At 47.8% G+C, this 23,415-nt stretch overlaps 1 protein-coding gene and 1 long non-coding RNA gene across 5 annotated transcripts in view; one reads left to right on the forward strand and one right to left on the reverse strand.

Moving 5' to 3' along the window:
* Nucleotides 1-13,749, forward strand: part of LOC113884766 — a 32,479-nt gene extending 18,730 nt beyond the window's left edge. The window contains exons 2-3 of the long non-coding RNA XR_003509013.1: nt 11,012-11,154; nt 12,760-13,749. This is a non-coding gene — a long non-coding RNA (uncharacterized LOC113884766). The remainder of the gene's footprint in view (nt 1-11,011; nt 11,155-12,759) is intronic.
* The window catches only part of ENPP6 (ectonucleotide pyrophosphatase/phosphodiesterase 6), a 100,931-nt gene that overhangs the window by 37,275 nt on the left and 40,241 nt on the right, over nt 1-23,415 (reverse strand). For all 4 annotated transcript variants that reach the window (XM_027529666.1, XM_027529664.1, XM_027529665.1 and 1 more), the window contains exon 2: nt 12,406-12,585. In XM_027529666.1, coding sequence (XP_027385467.1) covers nt 12,406-12,562 — 157 coding nt within the window. In that variant the 5' untranslated portion in view covers nt 12,563-12,585. The remainder of the gene's footprint in view (nt 1-12,405; nt 12,586-23,415) is intronic.

Below are 23,415 nucleotides of genomic sequence, written 5' to 3' on the forward strand. Positions count from 1 at the left end.
GGTGAGAGGAGAAAGGGATGACAGAGGATGAGACGGTTGGATGGCATCACTGACTCAATGGACATGAGTTTGAGTAAACTGTGGGAGTTGGTGATGGACAGAGAGGCCTGGTGTGTTTCAGTCCATGGGGTCGCAAAGAGTCAGACAAGACTGAGAGACTGAACTGAACTGAAGATGACATGAAGTTCAGCTTGGGCTTTATGAGGGCTTCAGTCATCCAGAGGTCGTCACCCCTTGTCTGCTTCTGCTGCTGCTGCTGCTAAGTTGCTTCAGTTGTGTCCGACTCTGTGTGACCCCATAGACGGCAGCCCACAGGCTCCCCTGTCCCTGGGATTCTCCAGGCAAGAACACTGGAGTGGGTTGCCATTTCCTTCTCCAATGCATGAAAGTGAAAAGTGAAAGTGAAGTCGCTCAGTCGTGTCCAACTCTTAGCGACCCCATGGACTGCAGCCCACCAGGCTCCTCTGTCCATGGGATTTTCCAGGCAAGAGTACTGGAGTGGGGTGCCATTGCCTTCTCTGTGTCTGCTTCTAGTTCATTCTTACTCCAAGCATATTGTCTGTTATTGTCACAACTGAAAGTCTAGGATGTTTTCTATGTCTCGTCTCCATGATGACCCGTGAATCCCAATCTTTGTCATTTCCCCCACGCTGAGATCCTGTTAAAATCTCAGGTTAGTGTCCTAGTCTCTCAGGGGCTACTTTTGAGGTCAGTGTTTGAATGGAGGAGAAATATGGTGCCAATTGTCAGATACACCCAGTTCTCTAGATCTTGGTCTGTGTCTGACGCATTACTTCCCCCCCAACACACACAACCCAGCAGCATTTTCAGTTGTTGCTGAAGAGTTGTTTCAAAGGATCTTTGCCTGCCATTGTACCAAGTGGAATCCCAAATTTCAATAAATGATTTTTAAAAATAAAAAGTTAACAATTTCATTGGAAACACATCTCATAATGAAAGGAATGGGATCTTTTAAAAATCAGTTTGTATACCCACAGATGAATATGATGGATCTGTAGAATCAGACAAGTTTAGAATTGACTCTATTCCTATTTGTTAAGTCTAAGTGCTAAGAAAGTAGTTTACATAAATAAGTAGATGGAAATAGAAATAGTCTGTCATTTAATTCTTTGAACTGCTTCTTTGAATGCTAACATTCACACAGTGATCTATCATCATAAATTTTTAAATACTGCTTCAGCTGACAATTCAATTAAGTTTTTCTTAAATAATTTAAAAGACAGCATTGGAAATTACTTGGTTTTTTTTTAGGTTTTGTTGTTTTATCACTCACTGCATGCATTCCTTTCTATACACCTACTCCAATATTTTGAACTGTTCCTTTGTTTGGGCCTGGAGGCTTTTAAATACTAGGGCAATGCACCTTAGTAAGGTTCTTGATCACCAAGGGGTACCCCTTTCTTATATAAAGTGGGAAAGGGACACATTTTTAATCAGAACAGACTTTGCACTATATATGAAAGGTGATGATCTTCAGAGAGATTCCTTTAATGGTGCTCTTGGAAATCCTTACAGTTTGAAGACCCCTGAACCAGGAAAACAGGCAGCAGTACTGCTACTCTAGGGGAGCTTCAGAAAGCAGCAGGGTTTAGAGTGTCATGGGGAGCTGGAGGTAAGATGTGATGGATGGCTGTCATTTATTCTCAGGCTTGTCCCCCAGCTGAAGCTCTAGCAGCCAAGCAGAGAGAGGGAAAACCTTCACTGCAGAGAAAACCAAGCATTATTGCTCACTGTCTCTGCAGATAAGCAGAAAGCCAGATGATGGAGTGAGAGGATTGTGTCTCAACTCAGCAGAGATGCCCTGAATGCAAGTCCTGTGGGAACAGTTAATTTGGATAGAACCTATATACCTCCACATGGATCCGGGAAGGGAGAGCCCAGTCCCCAAGTACACAGAAACGGGGGCCAGTGCAATCCTTCTGTGCCCTCTGTCCTGAACGGTCTCTCCCGGGTGGAATCTCAAAAGGCAAACCAGTCACTAGACCTCTATTACTGAAAGCCCAAAATGAATAAATAACTGGCAAAGTAAACAGCCAGCCAGCAAAGACAGCCACAGTGCAGTGAAACATGGAATTAGTGAGTGGTAGTTTCGGAGAGGGCAGGGCTCATTATTCCTGGGAGAATTTGTGTGGGGGCTTGGTTTTATTTTCCTTAGTCTTTATCTGATGGAAATCAGTGCATCGGAGGGGCTGTGTTGCGTGGATCCCATGAGCTGTTTCTCTGGTCAGGAGTCTGTGGGCCCCTCTCTGGATCCACCACGGGCTCAGTCTGTGGGCCTGGGCGCCCTGCGGCTGCTTCCAGAACATTTTCATGGCCTCCCCAGGAGCGTGAGTCTGGTCAACTGAGGGCCTTTAGGTCACCCTAGCCGTGCCTGAGGAAAGCAGGGATTCCTGAATCTCTGCACAGGAGTCTATGGGGAAACAAGGGCAGTGGCCTGGCTCTAGAAGTTTCAAAGACGAGCCGGGAACTTGGCAGGAAGCGTCTGGCAGGCCTTGGCTTTGCTGCATCTTGTTTCTTCGTGGTTCCCAGGGAACTTGGAAGGGAACTGCCCTTAATTAGGGCTCATTGTCTAGGTCCTCATCTTATCTTTGTCAGAAGTCTGTTTTCCCACCTCAGCAACCCAATAAAAATATCCTGAGCTGAAAATAAAGAGTTAGACGGAACTTAAAAGACAACCCAAGAGAACCACTAATCCCATGCACCTTTATGCAAACAAGAAAAAAAAATTAAGGCTTTCTTCTTCAAAACACTTAACTTCCATCCACTGGAAAATTATTTTAATATATCCTAGCAACACTTGACTCTCATGGGCCAAAATACTGTCAAAATAAACATGGGAATCTGTGATGGTGACAGTGTCAGCCATGCTCCCAAGGATGCAGCATCCGAACACAAGGAACAGCCCTTCACAGCAGCCTCACGTCAACCCTTTCTATTTTACAGCTGAGAAAGCAACAGCCTCAGATGGAAGAGGTGACTGCCTCAAGGTCTCCTTGCCGTTTACTAATCCACTTCCTGGCTCTGATACTTTTCCGCTGTTTTCCTGAATAATGCTTGCTTCCTGGCAGCTCCCTCCAAGGACCACCAAGCTGAGCCCGTGAAAATCACGCCTCTCCAAACTTCCTAGAACAGAGGTCTCACCTTCTAAGTGCCGCTCGGCTTGCCAACTCTGATGGGTCTTGTAACAATAACCCCTGCGAGCTGCATTTTGTGCAGGTGTACGGTCGCTGAATACGTGTCTCTGGAGAGCTTATTAAAATAGCTAAGCCAATTAGCTCTCTTAGACACATGTAACCTTTTCCAGGGAGACACATCGGAGGCACAGGAGCTTGTGGGGACAAGTCCTTGGGGGAAGCTCGGCCTTTGATCTCAGAGACCCTTTCCTGGGTCTGCCTGGCCCACAGGGCTGGGAGGACTCTTCTGATCTGGGGACCCTGGGGCTGGGGGGACTGGCCTGGGCACAAGGTGCCATAAGGGCTGGCCCGTGATCAAGGGCAGAGAGCTGAGATGAGAAGCACCCATCCAATAGAGAGGATTGTGGAAACTCCACTGAGAATGACTCACTGGGCATAAGAGGTGACTGATAGGAACCCAAGGGCGGGGGCAGCATGTGCCTAACCCTGGCTGGGCAGCTGCTTTTGGAAGGCAGTGAGGAAACTTCAGCAAGGCATTGTGAGGCCCAAAGTGGGTTGCAATCTCTGCCTCTGGGAGTCCGATGGGAAAGTCTCTGTCCCGGGTCAGGGATCACACTTCTCCCCAGCAGACCTAGGTGGGGCGTGAGGGACTCCCCCGGCGCCCCCCTCATACCAGCCACGAGCAGCTTCTTTGGGCCTCAGGCACATGATTCAAGATCATCGAAATCTTGCAAATGACTGCATGATCACAATGATGTCATGCTCCCCCCGGGGGCGGAGGGGGAAGGCGTCTTGACTGCTGCACACGGGGTGTCCCTACCAGAGCCTCCTCCCTGAACAGTGGTTTCCTGGTATTTGGATCCGAGAAGGCTTCCCTGGTGGCTCATATGGTAAAGGAAGGAACTTGGGGGGACACGTTTCAGTCTCCAGCAGCGTCTGTATCCTTATCTGGAGTGTCAGCTGCTGATCACAATTACCCATTTCAGACTTTGTCTGTGTGGTCAGTCGTTCAACTGTGTCCAGTGCTTTGTGACCCCATGGACTGTAGCCTGTCAGGCTCCTCTGTTCATGGGATTCCCAGGCAAGAGTTCTGGAGTGGGTTGCCATTTCCTTCTCCAGGGGCTCTTCCTCACCAAGGGATCAAACCTGTATCTCTTGCATCTCCTGCATTGGCAAAAAAAATAAACAAACTTCCATTAGGCTAAATCTCTGAGACTCTGGGGCTCATCTGTTTCTTCGGCTGATACTAATCTAACTAATACTCCTTGTTCCTTGAACTCAAGTTGCTTTACCTACTAAAACCTAAGTCCCTGGATGTTAAGATCTGGCCATTTCCAGTTTCTGAGCTCTTGGCTCCTGCCTTAGTCTCTCAGCTGCAACCTTGTCCTATTCTCTGTAGTTCCATGAACACAATGTGCCCAGGCCTGCTCCTCTTTGAACCTTAGCACATGTTCCTTTCTTATGCCTAAGATGCTCCTAGAAACCTGTCCACATTCGCATCCAGTACCACGTCTGCTGTAGTCACAGCATCATCCACGGTGGGGGCTGACTGCAGACTCCTTGTCTGCCTTGAGACCTGAGATGTGCTTGTTTGTCATCAGAATATACCAACTCCTAGCAGGAGTCAGTCAGAGAAGGCAATGGCACCCCACTCTAGTACTCTTGCCTGGAAAATCCCATGGACGGAGGAGCCTGGTAGGCTGAGATCCATGGGGTCGCTAAGAGTTGGACACGACTGAGCATCTTCACTTTCACTTTTCACTTTCATGAATTGGAGGAGGAAATGGCAACCCAGTCCAGTGTTCTTGCCTGGAGAATCCCAGGGATGGGGGAGCCTGGTGGGCTGCCATCTCTGGGGTTGCACAGAGTTGGACATGACTGATGTGACTTAGCAGCAGCAGCAGCAGCAGGAGTCAGTGGATTCACTAACCAGAACAAAAAAGGTGTTTTTTTCCCCCCGTTTAATTGAAAAGTGTGGAAAAAAAATCATGACAAATTTTATTCTTTGTACATTTTGTTTCCTTCAAAAACCAGTATGAGATGAGGTACAATGATCACTGTCACTATACAAGCCCAGACTCTCCTTCAATAGAGGGAAATTAAACAATACTGTGGGGTTATTATTATGAACCCTTCTTGATACTACACTGAAATTAAACAGCTACAGAGTTTGGAGCTGGCCAGTGATGCTGCAGATAATAAATCCAGATGCTGTCTTTGCCACCCCCACCGTGCCCCTTGGCAGGGAACCTAGGGATGGCCACTCTCTCCGGGAACCTTTTCTTTCCTCTCATCTCTGCAGCAAGTGGGGCCAACAGATTTCAGCTGGCCTGCTCTCCAGTGGGCCCTCCCCTGCCCCTGGGGTGACGTCAGGCTGCTCATCACATACATTCAAAGGGTGATGTCACTCTCCTTCGTTGTACTTTTCATGGCTCTTCTGTCTTTCCTCCTGCTTCTGGAGCAACCCCTTTGCTTCCTCTGCAGCCTCACTCGCCCCATCTGATCCTCGAGCGCCAGCTTCCTCCAGGCCTGGGACCCTCTCCTCTCTGCTTGTCACCTCTCCCCTGGCTGACCTTCCCCGCCACAGCTTCATCACCTGAGGTCCTCCCTGTACCACCTCCATGTGTCTCCAGCTCCCCTCTCTGAGCTCTGGGCCTGTGACTTGACAGGGTCAACTCAGACATTCCTCTGCCTCCACACCACTCCTCTTTCAATTCCCAGGTTAGGCAAAGACTCACCCTCCCTCTGTACCAATCTGTAAGCCAGAAACCAAGTGTCCGGCTGGTCGCTGCTCAACCCCTCCATCCCAGATCCAGTGCGTCACCAGGTCCTGGTGATTTTAACCCCTAAGTGTGTCCCCAAGCCCCTCGTTTCTCCCCACCTCTGCTACCCTCATCCACTCTGTTCTCACCTCTCTCCTAGGTCCGTGCAAGACCTTCCTGGTAGGCTGGCCGCCCTTCGTCCACCCCCTCCGGATGCCTATGTTCCCTGCTCCAAGGCCCTGCCAGAGTTCTCTTATCAAATTCACATACTATACTGTCCCCTCCTTCCTTAAGACCTTCCAGTGACTTCTAGTTTCTCTCAGGATAAGAATACATTTTTCAGTTGGCCCATGCAAGGAGCCCGGCCTGACCTCAGCTTCTTTCCACCCCACCCACACCCCGTCGATCCTCCTCTCTTGGTTTTTTGAAACTTCCGAGCTCCTCTCATCCCTTAACACGTGTCATCTGCTCAGATCGGATGCTCCTTCTACCACTACCCTCCCACCATGCCCTCAGGTGTTAACGTACATCGCCCTCTAGGGTGAAACCAGATCCCCTATTAGATGAGATCATAAGGCAATCGACTTTTCGTCACTATACTTTAAAGAAGTGGACTTTTCATTTATCCGGGCAAGTATTAGATTATCATCTGTCTCCTGGACTGGATGGATGGTACATTCCCTGGGGGAGGGGGGCAGAGGCAGGGAGAGCCTGTATCTGGTTTTGCTCACGGCTGTCTCCTGAGAGCTTATTACGGGCCCTGAGTCACACCCTTGTAAGATGTTTTATGAAGAAGCAGATTTGCCATGATTCATGAAGAATGGGAGTACGTCCCTGGGTTTCTCTTTAGGGCTTTCCAATGACTATAATGGACGTTGCTGAGAAACCTTGGCTGAGACACCATCCTGTGAGAGGAGCCTGGCTGTGGCTGAACAGCTCTGAAGGCTCAGGAGAGCTGGGGGAGCAGTCCGAAGCAGGCAGCACTCCAGAGCGACACCACCCTCCCCAGTCTCTCTGCTGCGGGACTGGCTGAGCCTCGAAAGGAGGCTTTCAAAGATCAATCGTGTCTCTGAGACAACCGCTGACTTGAAATGCTAATGTGTCACCTTTTCCTTGCTGATGCAGACAGACCACGGCAGCAGTGGCACAGACCTGAACCCCAGGTACCAACAAACAAAGCAAAGCATCCCAGGTGCGCTCAACCCAGAGTTGTTGTTCAGTCACCAAGCCGTGTCCGAATCTTTGTGACCCCATGGACTGCAGCACACCAGGCTTCCCTGTCCTTCACTGTCTCCCTGAGTTTGCTCCAACTCGTGTCTGTTGAGTCAGTGATGCCATCCAGAGACTCTCAGAAAATTCTGACCCAAGCGTACTCTTGGCAGACAACATGAATCAGAGGGTTAGGGGGGCTGTTATTGATACTTTGATGAGTTTTTAAGACATGTTTCTCTCACATTGGGAAAAAAAACCCAAATCTCCTAGATATTATAGATGTATATATGTTGTCATGTCAAAGACCATCTGGTATTTCTCATCACTACATTCTCTTGTATTTATGAGCGCTGAATTGTGAGTATAGTATGTATGTGTTTGTTTTTCTAGCAAAAAAAACAACAACAACAACTCAAAAAACAAAGAACATAGTTTTGATCAGTTTCCTAAAGAGATCTTGATTTATAAGTGTAGGTAACTGAAAATTACTTACTGACTAAAGCCTCTTTGGGTCCTAAAATTGCAACCACCTTAAAGATCAATGCCAAACTGGCAGCGTTACTGGAAAATTTAGTGAAAATCTGGGTCCCTGTGTTTGAATGTTTGAAAAAAAAATCCAGCCTTTAATCCATATGTTTGGAGTCACATATAGATAGAATCCAAGAACTTACACATTAGCATGATTGATGCTGGGCTCCTAGACTGCCCCCAGCCTAAGTTGATTCATCTAAGTTTGGCCAAGGGAAAGCTGTCAGGGACGTAGCATGGTGGGGCAGGGCAAGATGCTGTGAACAGTCCGCAAGTCCTGATCAGTAGCCAGGAAGTGTCTCCTCACTTATCCAGACTAAATCAACTTGATTTTAATAACCCAAACTGGACTGGGAAGCTTCCTTGGTGGCTCAGACAGTAAAGAATCTATCTGCAATGTGGGAGGCCTGGGTTTGATCCCTGGGTTGGGAAGATCCCCTGGAGGAGGGCATGGCAACCCACTCCAGTATTCTTGCCTGGAGAATCCTCATGGACAGAGGAGCCTAGTGGGCTACAGTCCATGGGGTCACAAAGAGTCAGACACGACTGAGTGACTGAGCAGGCACAAAATGGACTGGAGCTGGGTCACATACCCACCTGTTAACTCCCCACCCAGCCCACCTCTGGGAGGCAGGGGAGGAGAAGCCGGTTGGAAACGTGTCTTTCCCCACATAAGGTGTCTTATTTGTCTCAACACCTGCACAGGATAGAGGCCATATCCACACTCAACACCATCCCCAGCTGTATGAACATTTGCCCCCAGTTCTTCCTGACTGCTTGGTGTTATGGAGTTAGTGCTGCAAAATCATGACTGAAGATGTAAACTCAGAGTCTTCAGATGCTTGCTCCAGGAGTTTTAACCACAGACTCCTAAAAGGCTGCTGATTTTGTTCCTTTGGGGAGGTTTCATCAGAGTCATGAGAATAAACTTAAAAACTTCTGCCATTGTGTGAAGTAACCTCAGTTGTACACAGAGCTCAGATTCTATCTCCATGCAATGGTTTACTTACCCTCTATCCCCCCATGTCACCTCCTCTCCTCAGGGCATCCTTCTCCTTGGTTTGGTCTCCATCTGAAGTAAATATTGGAGATTGTTCTTTTCCCCCACTCAATAAAACCCCCTGGACTTCGAACCAGAGGTATGGAACAGGAATAAAGTTAGGGGATGATACACCCTCAACTCATCCTTCACAGAGCACTCCTAGATCCTGGCTGATCTGGGATCTAGGAGTGCTCTGATCAGGGTCAAATACTTCCCTCCAAGTATTTGATTTAGGGCCTGGAATCATTTCCTGAGGGGATCATCTCCCTGCTGCACAGCTCCATGGCACCACTGGGTGGGGAAATAAAGGCTCTGTTTACAATATTAAATTTCTCAAGACTTGAGGTGGGGTCCTTTGGACTCTTCACCAGTGATCAATTTTTCAGTCTGCCGCTTTATCTACCTGACAGGAAGACTTGAACTCCTGCCATTTCTAAATTGCACTTCTAAATATTGACTTCATGGCGAGACTCGAAGTGTCATAACACAGCTCACTGGAGCAACGAAGATTTCCCAGGCCTCGTCAAGAGGTCTGTACAATGTCCAGTGGGAAGTGGAGAGGGGAGAGGAGGATTTGAGAAGAAAAAACCAAGTCACATTTGGAAGAAACGCCACTGCACTCTGCTTAATCTTGCAGAGACCAAGGACCACATCGGGCCAGGCGCTGTGTCTGGAGGGGGCTGAGGCGGGAAGGGAAAGGACAGCAGGGGCAGTTAATGCCTCGGCAGTCAGCCAGTAAGAACGGAGGGACTGGAGCACACCGGACGTGGGCTGGGCGGCAGGGCCTTCAGAGCCAGCGGGTTCTCAAGGAATCTGAATTTGTGGATCCAATTTACAAGGACTAGATGGTGTCTAAGAAGCCAGAGACTTTTCATCCAATTTCTGTCAAGACTTCCACACAGCCAGACAGTTAGCTCATCTTTGTTTGGAGGAAACTCTAGGAGGTTATCTTTCTTAGCTTCTGCCCTCCTGACAGGTAACACCTTAAACTGACCTCAAGGTGTATTTGTCATGTCACATTAGCTGGGACTCAGAGAAAGTGACTGGCTTTTTTTGCCCTTCAGGAGCCATTTTGGAGATGCAGCAAGATACTTTACATGCAAACTAGCGTCAAGACTTTGTAGCTACTCGGTGATATATAAATTCAAATTGTTGATTATGGTTATGGAGCCAGGTGCCCCAAGGTGAGATCAAGAGCGATGCTCTGTAATAAGGCAGAGAGAAGTCTGAAATATGGCAACTGTCTCCTTTAGGGTCTTCCCCCGCCTTTCCGCGAGCATCGGCATCCAAAGCCACCCAAAAGGTCATGGGAGAGGGGGAACATAGGCAGATGAAGCATGTGGGGAGAGGGGAGGAGATTCCGGGGGAGGTCCTCTTCAAGGCAGGAAGAACTCAAGTTCTAAGACATGGAAAGTTAAATTAACCTGATACCGTGGAAGGTGACCCTTATAGCATTGGGGCAATATTCATCTTGATGGTCTGTTCTGAGATGGTCCCTAAGACAGTGCAATCCGTCTGTGCCTCTCCTGGGCCTATGCACCAGGATCCTTGTGCTTTTCGATGCCGATTACTGAGAATGACCTCAAAATGTAGCAGCGTTTTGCTCCGGACCTCATCACATTGTGCTCAACCTGAGCTTGCCTCCTCTCGGAGTCTGATTAGCTTGGCTGAGGCACCCACTTGTTTTCTTAATCTTAGGTCCAACTGTTTGAAAAATGGAGCCTCCATTTAAGGTGATGGCATCTTCTAAACCCTACCCTTGCTTGAAAGCTTCTTCTCACGTCAGCCAAGGTAGCCATTAGGGACCAAACCCCAGGTGTCTCCTGAAGCAACTCTAATACTCCCCTAACTCTTCATCTGCCAGCAGGACTGGTCTATCTGTTAACTGCTGGGAGGTGAAGTAGCAGATATGATATGAAAGCCGCCCTGGTCGTCCCAGGCTCACCTGTGGACACTACTCACTGCTCGGTGGCGGCTTTAGACCACTTGCCACAGAATGGCAGGTCGCCCTGTTCTCCATCTGTCTGTGTTCCACGCTCCTCCTCCAGGAGCTGGCATGGCCTTGAATGCCCTGAACCACTCTCCATGGGACCGCCGCCAACCAGCATCCTCCAAACTCCTGCTCAAGGCCCACGTCCTCGATGTGGGCCACCTGTGACTCAGCCTGGGCTTACTCACCCTTCTCTCCAGGCTCCCGAATTCCCCCAGAACCTGCCACGCTCTCACCATTTCATCAGGCTGCTTTGCCACCAGCCCAGCCCAGCGAAATCCCTCCAGCAGCTTCTCCGCTTGTATCCCTTCATTTCTTCTAGGCCTCCCCCATCTCTCCTTCCACAAGAACAATCATCTAGGATTGCACCATGAAGCAACAGGAAAAAGTGTCTGCAGCCACGTGTGTGGCAAAGTCAAACTGCCCACTTGCCTAGCAACACGTCCCATCAATGGAAAGACAGAGGTGAGTTGATTATTTCGTTGTCATGGAATCCTGTCATCCTTAATGACAGAGTTTTGGCTGACAAAATGAGAGCCTCCTGGACTTCCCTGGCGGTCCAGTGGTTCAGACTCTGCGCTTCCACCACAGGGAGCACAGGTTCGATCCCTGGTTGGGGAAACTAAGATCCCACACGCCATGTGGCGCAGCCAAAAAATAGAACAAAAGAAAAAGATGAGAGATGCTGAAGCCTCCTTTCGGCCTCCAAGACAGTCTGCTGCTGCTGCTGCTGCTGCTAAGTCGCTTCAGTCGTGTCCGACTCTGTGCGACCCCAGAGACGGCAACCCACCAGGCTCCCCCGTCCCTGGGATTCTCCAGGCAAGAACACTGGAGTGGGTTGCCATTTCCTTCTCCAGTGCATAAAAGTGAAAAAATAAAGTGAAGTCACTCAGTCGTGTCCGACTCTTAGTGACCCCATGGACTGCAGCCCACCAGGCCCCTCCGTCCATGGGATTTTCCAGGCAAGAGTACTGGAGTGGGGTGCCATTGCCTTCTCTGCCAGGACAGTCTACATGACTGCTTATCTCCCTCATTGAAGTAAGTTAAGTCCTTCAGTTTCTCACTGACCTACGATCTGCAGGCAGACTATTAATACAGAGGCTTCATTTAATGCACAACCAAAAAGTTGCAAGAGCTTTGAACTCTCTTTTCAGTATTGTAGGAGATCTCAAAATCTATAGAACTGGTACTCTAAATTCTTCTGTAAAGCAAATAAGCACCCTATTACTTATCTCTCCTGGGTGCCCAAACTTTTGCCCATGAAAATGCATGCTATACTGCAGAAATATTGCTGAACCAAGGATGGTAAGAGATGGCATAGTGTCTGGTCTGATGCTACTGTTCAAACCAAAATATAAAGGAGAGTTCCCTGGTGCTTAAGAATCTGCCTGCCAATGCTGGGGACACAGGTTTGATCCCTGATCTGGGAACTAAGATCCCACATGCCACAGGGCAACAAAATATAGAGGAACACTTCCATAAGCCATTTTTTGAACAAAGATCCCACTTTTCCAAAGCCTGGCTTGGTCTTCAAACACATCTACATGCAGCAAAATATAAAGGAACACTTCCATAAGGTGTTTTTTGAACAAAGATCCCAGTTTTTCAAACCCTGGCTTGGTCTTTAAACACCTCCCCGTGCATGCTTGTCCTCAGAGATGTCACTGTACTTTGAGGTTTGGGAGGCTGGAGTGGCCTGGAAGTCAGCACACTCACCTGGCCAGTAGTACATGTAGACCTTCCTCTTGGCCTTGGTCAGAGTGACCCACAGAGGTTCTGATCCGTTCCACCAAAGGGGCAACCGGCTGTCTCTGTTGATACCTAAGTCAAATGACTTGTTGGTGTCGGGGTCCCACATGTAGTTCCCGGTCATCTGATGGACCTCACAGTGGCGACCTGCATGAACGAAGACACAAGGCTGTCGGTTTATTGCTCTGGTGTTTTTACATGTCATCTTTATTTTCTGAATTTATAAGCCATTCACGCTCATTTAGGGAGCAGAGAACAGCATACATTCTTGGTTTTTTATAATTATTTTTTTTTAAATCATAGATGTTTCTTTTCTCTTAGATTATACCATAAAAGCAAACAACCCAGTAAGAAGTCCAATACTGATTGACGATGGGCCATCTCAAGTGAAAGTAATTGGCCAAGTCTGAAGCTATTTTAAGTTAAACTGAGACCATCGTGTGTAAAACCTGACCCATTGCTCGTGGCTCGACGTCTAGAAAAGAATCAGTGTGCACACTGTAGATTCCCGTGGGCTTGGGTTATGTTCTCAGCCCAGAGTTCTCTCCAAAGCCTTTCCAAGCCCTCCTCCCACCGGATCACGAATCCAGACGCCATGGAGTTTGTTCCCATTTTTCCCGGATAAAGAGGAGTTATCGCTTCAAGTGCCGAATGATGACAGAACCCCTGATGTTTGGAACAGAATGGTGAAAAACAGACTCCGCTTTGAAAAACAAAGCAAGAAAACAGCCCTCCCAGTGGAGTGTGGCATAGACACGAGAGGAGCCTCTGTTGGGTGCAGAAGTGAAAGACACAGCGCTTGGACTCATTTGAAACATGAGGCTTAAATTATTTATTTTGGAGCAATCTGTTACATCTTTAAAGTAAAAATAACACAAACATTGGCGAGTGCATCAAAAATTGCTGCGATTTTAGTGAGCATCATTTGGCACCGGGATGAAACATGCTTCATCGAGCTCACTGACGATGCTTCATCAAAGTGGCTTTTTTGTTCCCTTGTTTGTTTGCTGTTGTTCTTTCTTTTTGCCAGCGCCTACTCCTCAACACCCACACTTTACTTTTAATCAAACCAGGAGAAACCATAAAATATAATTTTGAAAATTTGTAGACTCAAAATATCCCAAAGTAAAAACCTTTTATTTCATCATAGAAGCTCAGGCGTTCCACAAGTGATGTTTTCAATTTAAAGCCCAGAGAGCCAAACACAATTATTTTTGCCCAAAACTATAGAGTTAGTTTTTCCACCCTGACCAAAGCTTTCACATGTGAATTGACAGAATTAACAAATAAATAAAAACTTTGAGCAAATTATCCAATGACTAAAGAACTTCTTCATTTCATTTATTCCTCCAACTAACATTTATTAAATGCTCCTATGGACTGTACATTGTGATAGATGTAGAGATTCACATTTGAATAAATGTGGTCCCCATACTCAAGAACCTTGTTATGAGTGTTGCTGTTTAGTTGCTAAGTTGTGTTCGACTCTTTGCTCCCCCGTGGACTGTAGCCCTCCAGGCTCCTCCGTCCATGGGATTAGCCAGGCAAGAATACTGGAGTGAGTTGCCATTTCCTTCCCCAGAGGATCTTCCCCACCCAGGGCTTGAACCCACGTCTCCTGCACTGGCAACTGGATTCTTTACTGCTGAACCACCAGGGAAGCCCTGGTGTTGTACAGCGTTGGCCAAAAAGTTCGAATAGTAGGGAGAGGGGTGTGTGTGTGTGCGTGCGTGCAGCAGTCTCTACTTTTAATTGGAACTGTTTCGATTACTCTAGAAGAAATGCATGAAACCCAGATGAAAGCAGGGGCTAATATGATTCAGTTTTGAAAATGTGCTGTATTCAGAGAAGCATGAAGCAATTAAAACAAAAATTTTTTTAAGTATTTACAACTTCTGTCCTTTACTTGTATGTCTCAGAAACCCTACAATATCATTTGATGAAATTTCCCTCTTCTTTTCAACACTCACATTCAACCCTCTAGACCCAAAGTTTACAGGCTTTCTCACTATCCTTTGCTCTTTCCCTCATGGGTGAAAAGTGATGGCCTCCCCTAGACTGTAGAGCTGTGATGTGACTGGATTATGGGGGGTGTGTGTGTGTGTGTGCACATGTATGTGTGAGAGAGGGAGGCAGAGAGAGAATATTCTCCTGGAGAATTTCTGCTAAACTAAATTCTCTACCTCTCCCCCTTGTATTTTTTAAATACCCATAAGGCCTCACTGAGAGCTAGGATCTGTGTGTGCAGCTAACACACAGCTCTACCATATTTTCACATTTCAGATGATGAGGTCTTCTTTCCCGTGGTCATCTGGGTCTCTTCACTTTTTCCCTAAAGGGTCTTTGGTTCTCAACAATAGGTAGGACCTAGCATTAGCTTTTGTATCTTCTTTCCATACCAATTGGTCATGGTGCCTGTAGACTCCGGTGAACCTCAGAGACCTTGATTACGGCCCTCTCCAGGGGAGTGCCTTGAGACAAGACCTCCAGAGATGGCTTTGGTCACCACCAGCACCAGGGCTGGTCCGGGCTGGCCCAGAGGGACACATCCCTTCTAAGGGGAGCTCAGACCTCAGCAGGTAAATCATCCATCCCCACTGTCCCGAGACCCAACCCCTCTCCAGAGGATGAAAGACATGAGCATCAGTGGGGAGGGTCCCGACCACTTCCTGGGAGAGGACAGTGCCCAAGAAGATCCCAGACCCAGTGGTTTCCCTTCTATCATTAAAGGGTTTCGAAGTGAAGAGGGAGATCTTTCAACAAGAAGGTCATCTTGGAACCTTGTTCAGAAAGTGGGTTTTGTTCTTTGGGGCTTCCCCGATAGCTCAGTTGGTAAAGGATCCACCTCCAATGCGGGAGACCCCGGTTTGCGTCCTGGTTTGGGAAGACCCGCTGGAGAAGGAAAGGCTATCCACTCTGGCTTTCCTTCTATGATTAAAGGGTTTCAAAGTGATGAGGGGGCTCTTTCAACAAGAAGGTCATCTCGGAACCCTGTTCGGAAAGTGGGTTTTATTCTTTTAGTGGATTGGGCCTTGAGTTGAAGTGAGAGGGTGTATTCTTCAAAGGCTTAATCACAGATGCCGGGCTGGCCCCCAGGGGCATCCCTTTGTTCTGGGAAGCAGTGCCTTTCAGGGAAGCCAGCAGGAGACAGTCGCTCTCCATCTCCTCGTCTGCTCAAATCTTCTCTCCCAGCTGAGCTGATTTTCCTTTGCATGAATATATGAAGGCTGGCAGTCTGGCTGTGACAGTCTGAGTCTGCTCTTCCTCAAGCTGGTTTCCTTACCCACCCTGGCCTTCTCTCGCTCTTTTGTTTTTATTGCTTGGGCAAAAGCGGAAAAGAACAGAACAGAATGGAGCACAGTGTACTGGCTTCTGCAGCCCACAAGCTCTCCTCTCCATATTTCTGCCTGACCCGTGTCTATTTTAATGCATCTGCAACTCTTCTCGATTTTTCTCTGCTCTTTCTAAATGGAGCCTCCGGTAGTTTGATTACTCGGACCCTTTGCTCAAAACATCAGTAGAAACTTTCTTGACACCATCACAAACCACAAATCCCAGGTGGATTTCAGATACAGTGTTAAGGAAGATCTGCCTCCTCTCCCTCCTCCCCCACCTCCTCCAAATGCAGCTCTGTACACACATACGCCTATGAATACATACATGAATTGGAGAAGGGAATGGCAACCCACTCCAGTATTGTTGCCTGGAAAATCCCATGGACAGAGGAGCTTGTGGTACAGTCCATGGGGTCGCAAAGAGTCGGACCTGTCTTAGCAACTAAACCACCACCACCACATAGATGAATACCTGGCACATAGTAAAACCTCTGAACATTAACTTACATTATTAATATGAAGGTAGAGAGTCACACCGACAAATGGAATCTGGAGATCAGTTGGAGCCTCCTTTCTTCTGAGCTCTCTACGTGATTTGTCCCAACCCCATTTCCACTGAATTCTTGCACTTCCCCATGACACTCAGTACATCGCAGGCATCTCTCCTTCTAGACTCCTGCTGCCATGACATATGGCACCCCAGAAGTGACGCTCACTGCGTGGCACAAAGAAACCCGCTCACATGAAATATACATGAGTCGGGTAAACTTAACTGGGGATTCAGTGGGGTGTGAAGAGGAAGACTGAGAGCAGTGCAAAGAACTGCAGATTGAGGGTCAGACATCCGTGTTCTTAAAAGTCCTTTCAGCTACCCCCACCAAGGTTTCCTCCTTGGCCCCTCACTCAAAAAACTCTGGCCTTGTACACCTTACTGATTCATCTCTGCTACACAGCACCTACCTCCAAAGTTTCTCCCTGAATTTCAAAGTTCTCTCAAAAGCAGTTCAGCCCTCCAGAGCTCCTGCATCACTCCTAAGTCTGCGTAGCTCATTAGCTTATGCATGCATGCTAAGTCGCTCAGTCCTGTCCGACTCTTTTTGACCCCATGGACTCTGGCCTGCCAGGCACCTCTGTCCATGGGATTCTCTAGGCAAGAATACTGGAGTGGATTGCCATGCCTCCTCCAGGAGATCTTCCCGACCCAGGGATTGAACCCAATTCTCTTATGTCTCCTGCATTGGCAGTTGGAGAGTCTCAGTTGGAGACTGAACTGAACTGATAAACTAATGAGGGCTTCTCACTAGTGCCTCTTGGGAAGCCCTCATTAGCTTATCAGTTCAGTTCAGTTGCTCAGTCGTGTCCAACTCTTTGCAACCCCATGGACTGCAGCACGCCAGGCTTCCCTGTCCATCACCAACTCCCAGAGTTTACTCAAACTCATGTCCATTGAGTCAGTGATGCCATCCAACCATCTCATCCTCTGTCGTCCCCTTCTCCTCCTGCCTTCAATCTTTCCCAGCCTCAGTGTCTTTTCCAGCGAGTCGGTTCTTAGCATCAGGTGACCAAAGTATTGGAGTTTCAGCTTCAGCATCAGTCCTTCCAATGCATATTCAGTACTGATTTCCTTTAGGATGGACTGGTTGGATCTCCTTGCAGTCCAAGGGACTCTCAATTGAGAGTCTTCTCCAACACCACAGTTTAAAAGTATCAATTCGTCTGCGCTCAGCTTTCTTTATAGCACAACTCTCACATCCATACATGACTACTGGAAAAACCAAAGCTTTGACTAGACGGAACTCTGTTGGTAAAGTAATGTCTCTACTTTTTAATGTGCTGTCTATGTTGGTCACAACTTTTCTTCCAAGGAGCAAGAGTCTTTTAAGTTATTAGTTTATAGAATCCTTTAAAAAATGGGGGCAAGGGGAAGGAAGGAAGAAAATAAGGAAGGACAAAAAGGAAAAAAAAAAAAAGAAAATGTTTCTTTGAACAGGAACTGCCCACTTCAGAAGGCCATTCTAGTTAGAGTTGTTATATTTATTTTAGCCCCCCCCAAAAAAAATGTTGTAAGATTCCCAGTTAAATTTGAGTTTCAAATAAACAATTTTTTACTATAAATATATCCCCATTATTCCATGGAATATACTTCTCCTAAAAAATTCTTTGTTGTTTACCTAAACTTCTAATTTAACTGAATATCCTGTATCTTATCTGGCAATTCTAGAGAAAGCATTCTTTATTTGCTCCTATTTCATAGTCACAGTGAAGGAGAAGACGTGAAATCAGGAGGTACTCAACTGAGGTGATAGCATGTGCAAATAATGATGACACGAGGGGGTGAACATTTTAGTCAGGTAAAATGTAGAACTTTCCACTCTACCACTCAGGGCTCCCTTTCCTGGGAAGACAAGATCTCCTTAATGACACGCTGGGCTAGTACAATACAAAACAGTCGGAGCTTCACTCAGCCAAGGTCCTGGCATGACACATGTATGTTGTCCAAGGGGTTGTTTGCAAAGGGGTGGCCAGGGCCCTGGGGGGCCAATAAGAGATGGTGAAGCAACCGGGGCTTATTCCACTTTCACCCATCGCGCACCTGTCCCCCCAGGCTTGAAGGGCAGGGGGAGCTGGCGTAGCCAGCAGGGAGCCAGGGGGAAATCAATACCCGGCCTCTGCTGTCCCCCCGATGCTGTCCAGCTGAGGCTCTCCGTGAGATCCTCCAGGGGCTCCAGGCAGGCCAGAGAAGGGGGAGGAAGGCAAAGAGACCAATAGAGAATTCCCAGCACAGCCGCCAAAGAGAATCCTAAGGCATGGGCTTCTCAAGAAAATCAATCGTGTTGATTTCTTAGGTGGAGGAGTGAGTCCTTAACTGGATATGGGGACCTCCTGAGCCTGAGGTCCCGCCACACGGCCTTGTGAGTACATATGCCCCTGCACACATCTCAGGAACGGAAGACACCCCAACTGGCTTCCTGTTCTAACTTGTGCGTGTGTGATACTCAGTCGCTTCAGTTGTGTCTGACTCCGTGCGACCCTATGGACCGTAGCCCTCCAGGCTCCTCTGTCCATGGGATTCTCCAGGCAAGAATACTGGAGTGGGTTGCCATGCCCTCCTGCAGAGGATCCCCACCTAAGGATCGAACTTGCATCTCAGGTTCTTTACCATCTGAGCCACCAGGGAAACCCCTGGCCTAACCCACCACCTGTGAATTCAGAAGTAAGGAATGACTCTCCACATTTTCTAGGTATTAGCTGCAAAGGGGTTGAATATTTTGCTCACTGTCCCAGTGCTAATAAATCATATGTGGACGAGTTGGGGGGTGCAAAGAGATATGAGCGACTCAAACTTGGATTATCTCTCTTTCATCATCATATTCTGGGCACTTCACTTTTCATGGTTGCAATAGATTTAGTGGTTATATTTGCAATCTGGAACATAAAACCATGCTGATTTCAAGAGGAGACCTCTTGGCCTTTTTTAGACCATTTATTTATGTCTCTAAATACACATGCTGAGAAACAACAACATAATGAATTCAGTCACTAAACACTCAGGTTCCACAACCAATGAGGAATTTCTCTATCATACAAAAGCTTTCTGAATTCTTGGGGTGTCTAATCACCTTTACAAAGTAATACTAATCTTTAATACTAAGCCATTCACTGTTTTTCTGAAATCCATGTGTTTCCATTAGATGAATATGGCCACGTCTGCTAGATATCAAAACAGCTGGTTGAAAAGTGAAGTCATACTTTAGGCACATCAGTTTAGTCAAAACATAGAGATATAAACACAGCTTACAAAATGTTAATGCGGACTTTGGAAGTGATTCTTTTACAGCATACACGTTTTCACCCAGAGGCAGCCCTCAGGTGACTTCTGAGCCCAGAGCTGCACGCAGGCCTCTGCAGCCGCACCTGCGGAAGTCTGGGTTATAAGCATGCACGATGGACACCCGGCACCAGCTGTGGGCAAGCTGCCCATCTCTGAGAGGTTGACAGGGACGGTGGAGACAGCATGAGTGCGTGGTCAGACGGGTCAGAGTTGGGGTGAAGGGGTCTTCCCCTGTTTCTAGCTGTGGACATTGAGGCTAAATTCTCAGAGCCTCACATTTCCATCTCTAAAATGGGAATAATAATACTACTTCCCTGGCTGGACTGTGATGAGTATTAAAGACAAAAATAGTTTAAAAACATATGTAATGCTTACTATGTTCCAAGGTTTGTTCTAAGTCCACCTGTTACAGGTTGAACAGTACTGTGCTGTGCTTAGTCGCTCAGTCATGTCCTACTCTTTGTGACCCTATGGACTGTAGTCAAATAGGCTCCTCTGTTCATGAGGATTCTCCAGGCAAGAATACTGGAGTGGGTTGTCATGCCCTCGTCAGGTTGAATAGTACCCTCCCCAAAAAGATATACTGAAGTCCTCAACGCCCAGTACCTCAAAAGGTGACCTTATTTGGAAAGTGGATCTTTACAGAGGAAATCAAGTTCAAGTGAGGTCACAGGGGGCCCCTAATCCAATCAGACTGATGTCCTCATAAGGGGGGGCATTTAGACATGCACACAGAGGAAAGATGCTGTAAAGCCACAGGGAGAAGACGGTCATCAACAAGCCAGGGAACACCAGGGACCCCAGAAGCTGGGGGTGGCGAGGAAGGACCCTCCCCTGGCAACTTCAGAGGGACCAGGGCCCTGCCAACTCCTTGGTTTCTGGCTTCTGGACGCCAGAACAGCAAGACAATGCATTTGTGGTGTTCCAAGGCACCCCACTTGTGGTACTTACAGCAGCTTTAGGAAACCAGCACGTTTAATCTTCACGATCACCTTAACAGGCAAGTACTCACGGTAGGCCCACTTTACAGGTGAAGTAACTGGGGCCCAGAGAAGTAGATTGATTGAATTCTCACACCGGCAGGTGACGTGGAGCCAGGATTCAACCGAGGGAGCCTGGACCCAGAGTCCTCACTCTTGACCACGATGGCCCTCTAACACTAGCTCACCGGGGGTCACCAGTTCACCTGGCACTGGGTGCCCCCCAAGCCTTAACAAACCCGAGAGATGGAGCTGCTGCCGCTGCCGGAGCAGCTCTCACGCCATCATACAGCACCCGCCCTCAAGGACCGGTGGACTTCTGGGGACCCTAAGGGATCAGGGGTCAGGTTCCGGGAATCAGCCCACTCAGGAAGCACTTTACCTGGGCTGGAGTTAGACTCAGGAGGGGTCATGACCTGAAGGCCAAAGGTCTGAGCCACCTTGACAGGTGTCTGCTAATCAGCTTAGTAACAGGACTAGTTAGTTACCAGGTCTCGGCCACCTTCCCTGTACCTGGAACTAGGTGCTTCCATCTCGTTTAGTCTTCAACACAACTCTGAGAGGCAGATAATACTGTGCTCGTGCGGCAGGTGGGAGAGTAAGGCTCAGAGTGGCTGAGGGGCAAGGTTAGTGCCAGGGAGCTGGCAGGAGAGCAGAGTCCCAGTTCAAAGCCAGGTCTCCGGGACTCAGCACCCGCACCCTCCCCAGCAGCCTCTGCCCTCCGGCCACTGGGTGCCTCCCCAGCCCACCAGGTCATTTGGGTAGAAACTGCCCCAGATCCAGGGACTGCCTCTGAGGCTCTCCCCAAGGTAATCATAGGGAGGAGCTCGGATCTTCAGAAAAGCCAGACCCGCCTGCCGCTGGCAATTGATTATCATGCACAAACTGTACCATAAATATCTCTGAAGGAGGGGAGACTGCCAAACAAGGGGTGCTAACAAAGCGGATGGGACTCCTACCCCCTTCTCCCTCTGGAAGGTGTCCAGCTGCAGAACGAGAGGCTCCCAAAGGTCTGCGGTGTAGGGGTCTCCAGTTAAAGGGTGCATTTTAGAGACTGAACGTATCTACAGACATCACCTCAAATTGACACGATGCCAAGAAGTAACTGCACGCTGGATTCAGAGCTCAGCAGCCTGAGAACGTTATATAAGCCAGACTTTTCCACCGCTAGACTCCTCTCTGAACTTTTCCATTTGGAAGGTCTAAAGATGAGCTGAGACCCTGTTTAGACTAGTGAGTGTTCAGGAACTACTCGATACCCAAGAGATATGAAGGAATGAAGAGTGCACTGCTAGAAGTACTGACCTAACTCACAAACTTTAATTGGCTTTATGGGTCACCTCTGCTAGGAAATACATCTTATTTTCTTAACTTGTTCAAAGACAGAATTTGGTGTGTTAAAGAAGTGGTTTCGAGAGAAATATGCAAGATCAAGTTGAAAGAAAAATTCACAATTTGCACATCTTTAAATGCAACGACTGATGTATGTGCTAGACACAGTCCTGATTAAGTCTGAGTCACAAATATTGCAAGTCCAAGATAACAGGCTTTGATTATAGTGTGAAGTGTAGGGACTTGCAACAAAAATAACCCCAGAATGTTAAGAGGGGAGAGATTTTTTGATTAGAGATATTCATGCTCAGAGTTTTGAGGTCACTGGACTCAAAAGAATGTATTATTTTTCTGGAATATGCTAGCTTGGTGTAATTATTTAGCAACTAGAAGACAGGTACAGAAACAAAAGTTATTTCCAGAATAAGGACAAAAATGTAAGCTTGGGACTTTTAAACACTCTTTATTTGGGGAAAGCTAATTTTTACCAAAGCTCAAGGATATTTCCAGACAATTTAATCTATCCTCATCTCAGCACAAAGCTGGAAAAGAACTTGAATTGATTACTGCATTTAAGATGGAATCCCTTCTGAAACACACTCCCATTTTATTGAGCATTCCTGTGCTGTGCTGTGCTTAGTCACTCAGTCGTGTCTGACTATTTGCGACCCCATGGACTATAGCCCGCCAGGCTCCTCTGTCCATGAAATTCTCCAGGCAACAATACTGGAGTGGGTCATCATTCCCTTCTTCAGGGGATCTTCCCAACCCAGGGATCAAACCCAGGTCTCCTGCACTGCAGGCAGATTCTTTACAGTCTGAGCCGCCAAGGAATACATCATACACAAGAGAGAGCCCACCAATACCTCGGTCTAAAAGCTTCTTCTCCCTCTCCCTAGTGATAACGCATCCAACTCCGCCCCACTCAGCCACCCTCCCCTCCCGCAGTGACATCAGGTCAGCCACAGTCCTCCTGCTACTGGAGTGGGATGACTTTGGTATAAAACAGGCTCCAGCCACCTCCCATCCTGTCTGCCTACAGGTGGTGGGAGGCCCCTTCTGTGTTCCCTCCCCATAAATTCACCCAGGACAGGAGTCTTCCTCCCACCAGCACAGAGGGTTGCTCTGGTTCTCCGGCTGCCCCGACCTGTGACTGGGGCAGGGCTGGGGGTAAGGAGGGGAGTTCAATTCTGTTTAAAAAGGAGGAGGGCACACTTAGGTCCTGGATCCAAGCCATGTTCGACGATCCATCTTTTCAACTGGTGTACAACCTAGAATGGCTAATGGGCGATCTCCAACAACAGATACCAAAACAGTACTGGATCAACCATTAATGACAACAATTGATAGAGAATGATCAAATTCAGCTATTCGGGCATGTGAGGTAATGTTAATGATTCAACCCAGTCCCTGGTGGCTTAGTTGTTAAAGAATCATCCTGCAGGGCAGGAGACACGGGTTCCATCCCTGAGTTGGGAAGATACCCTGGAGAAGGAAA

Source organism: Bos indicus x Bos taurus, chromosome 27 (genome assembly GCF_003369695.1).
Source record: "Bos indicus x Bos taurus breed Angus x Brahman F1 hybrid chromosome 27, Bos_hybrid_MaternalHap_v2.0, whole genome shotgun sequence".
Lineage (NCBI taxonomy): Eukaryota > Metazoa > Chordata > Mammalia > Artiodactyla > Bovidae > Bos > Bos indicus x Bos taurus.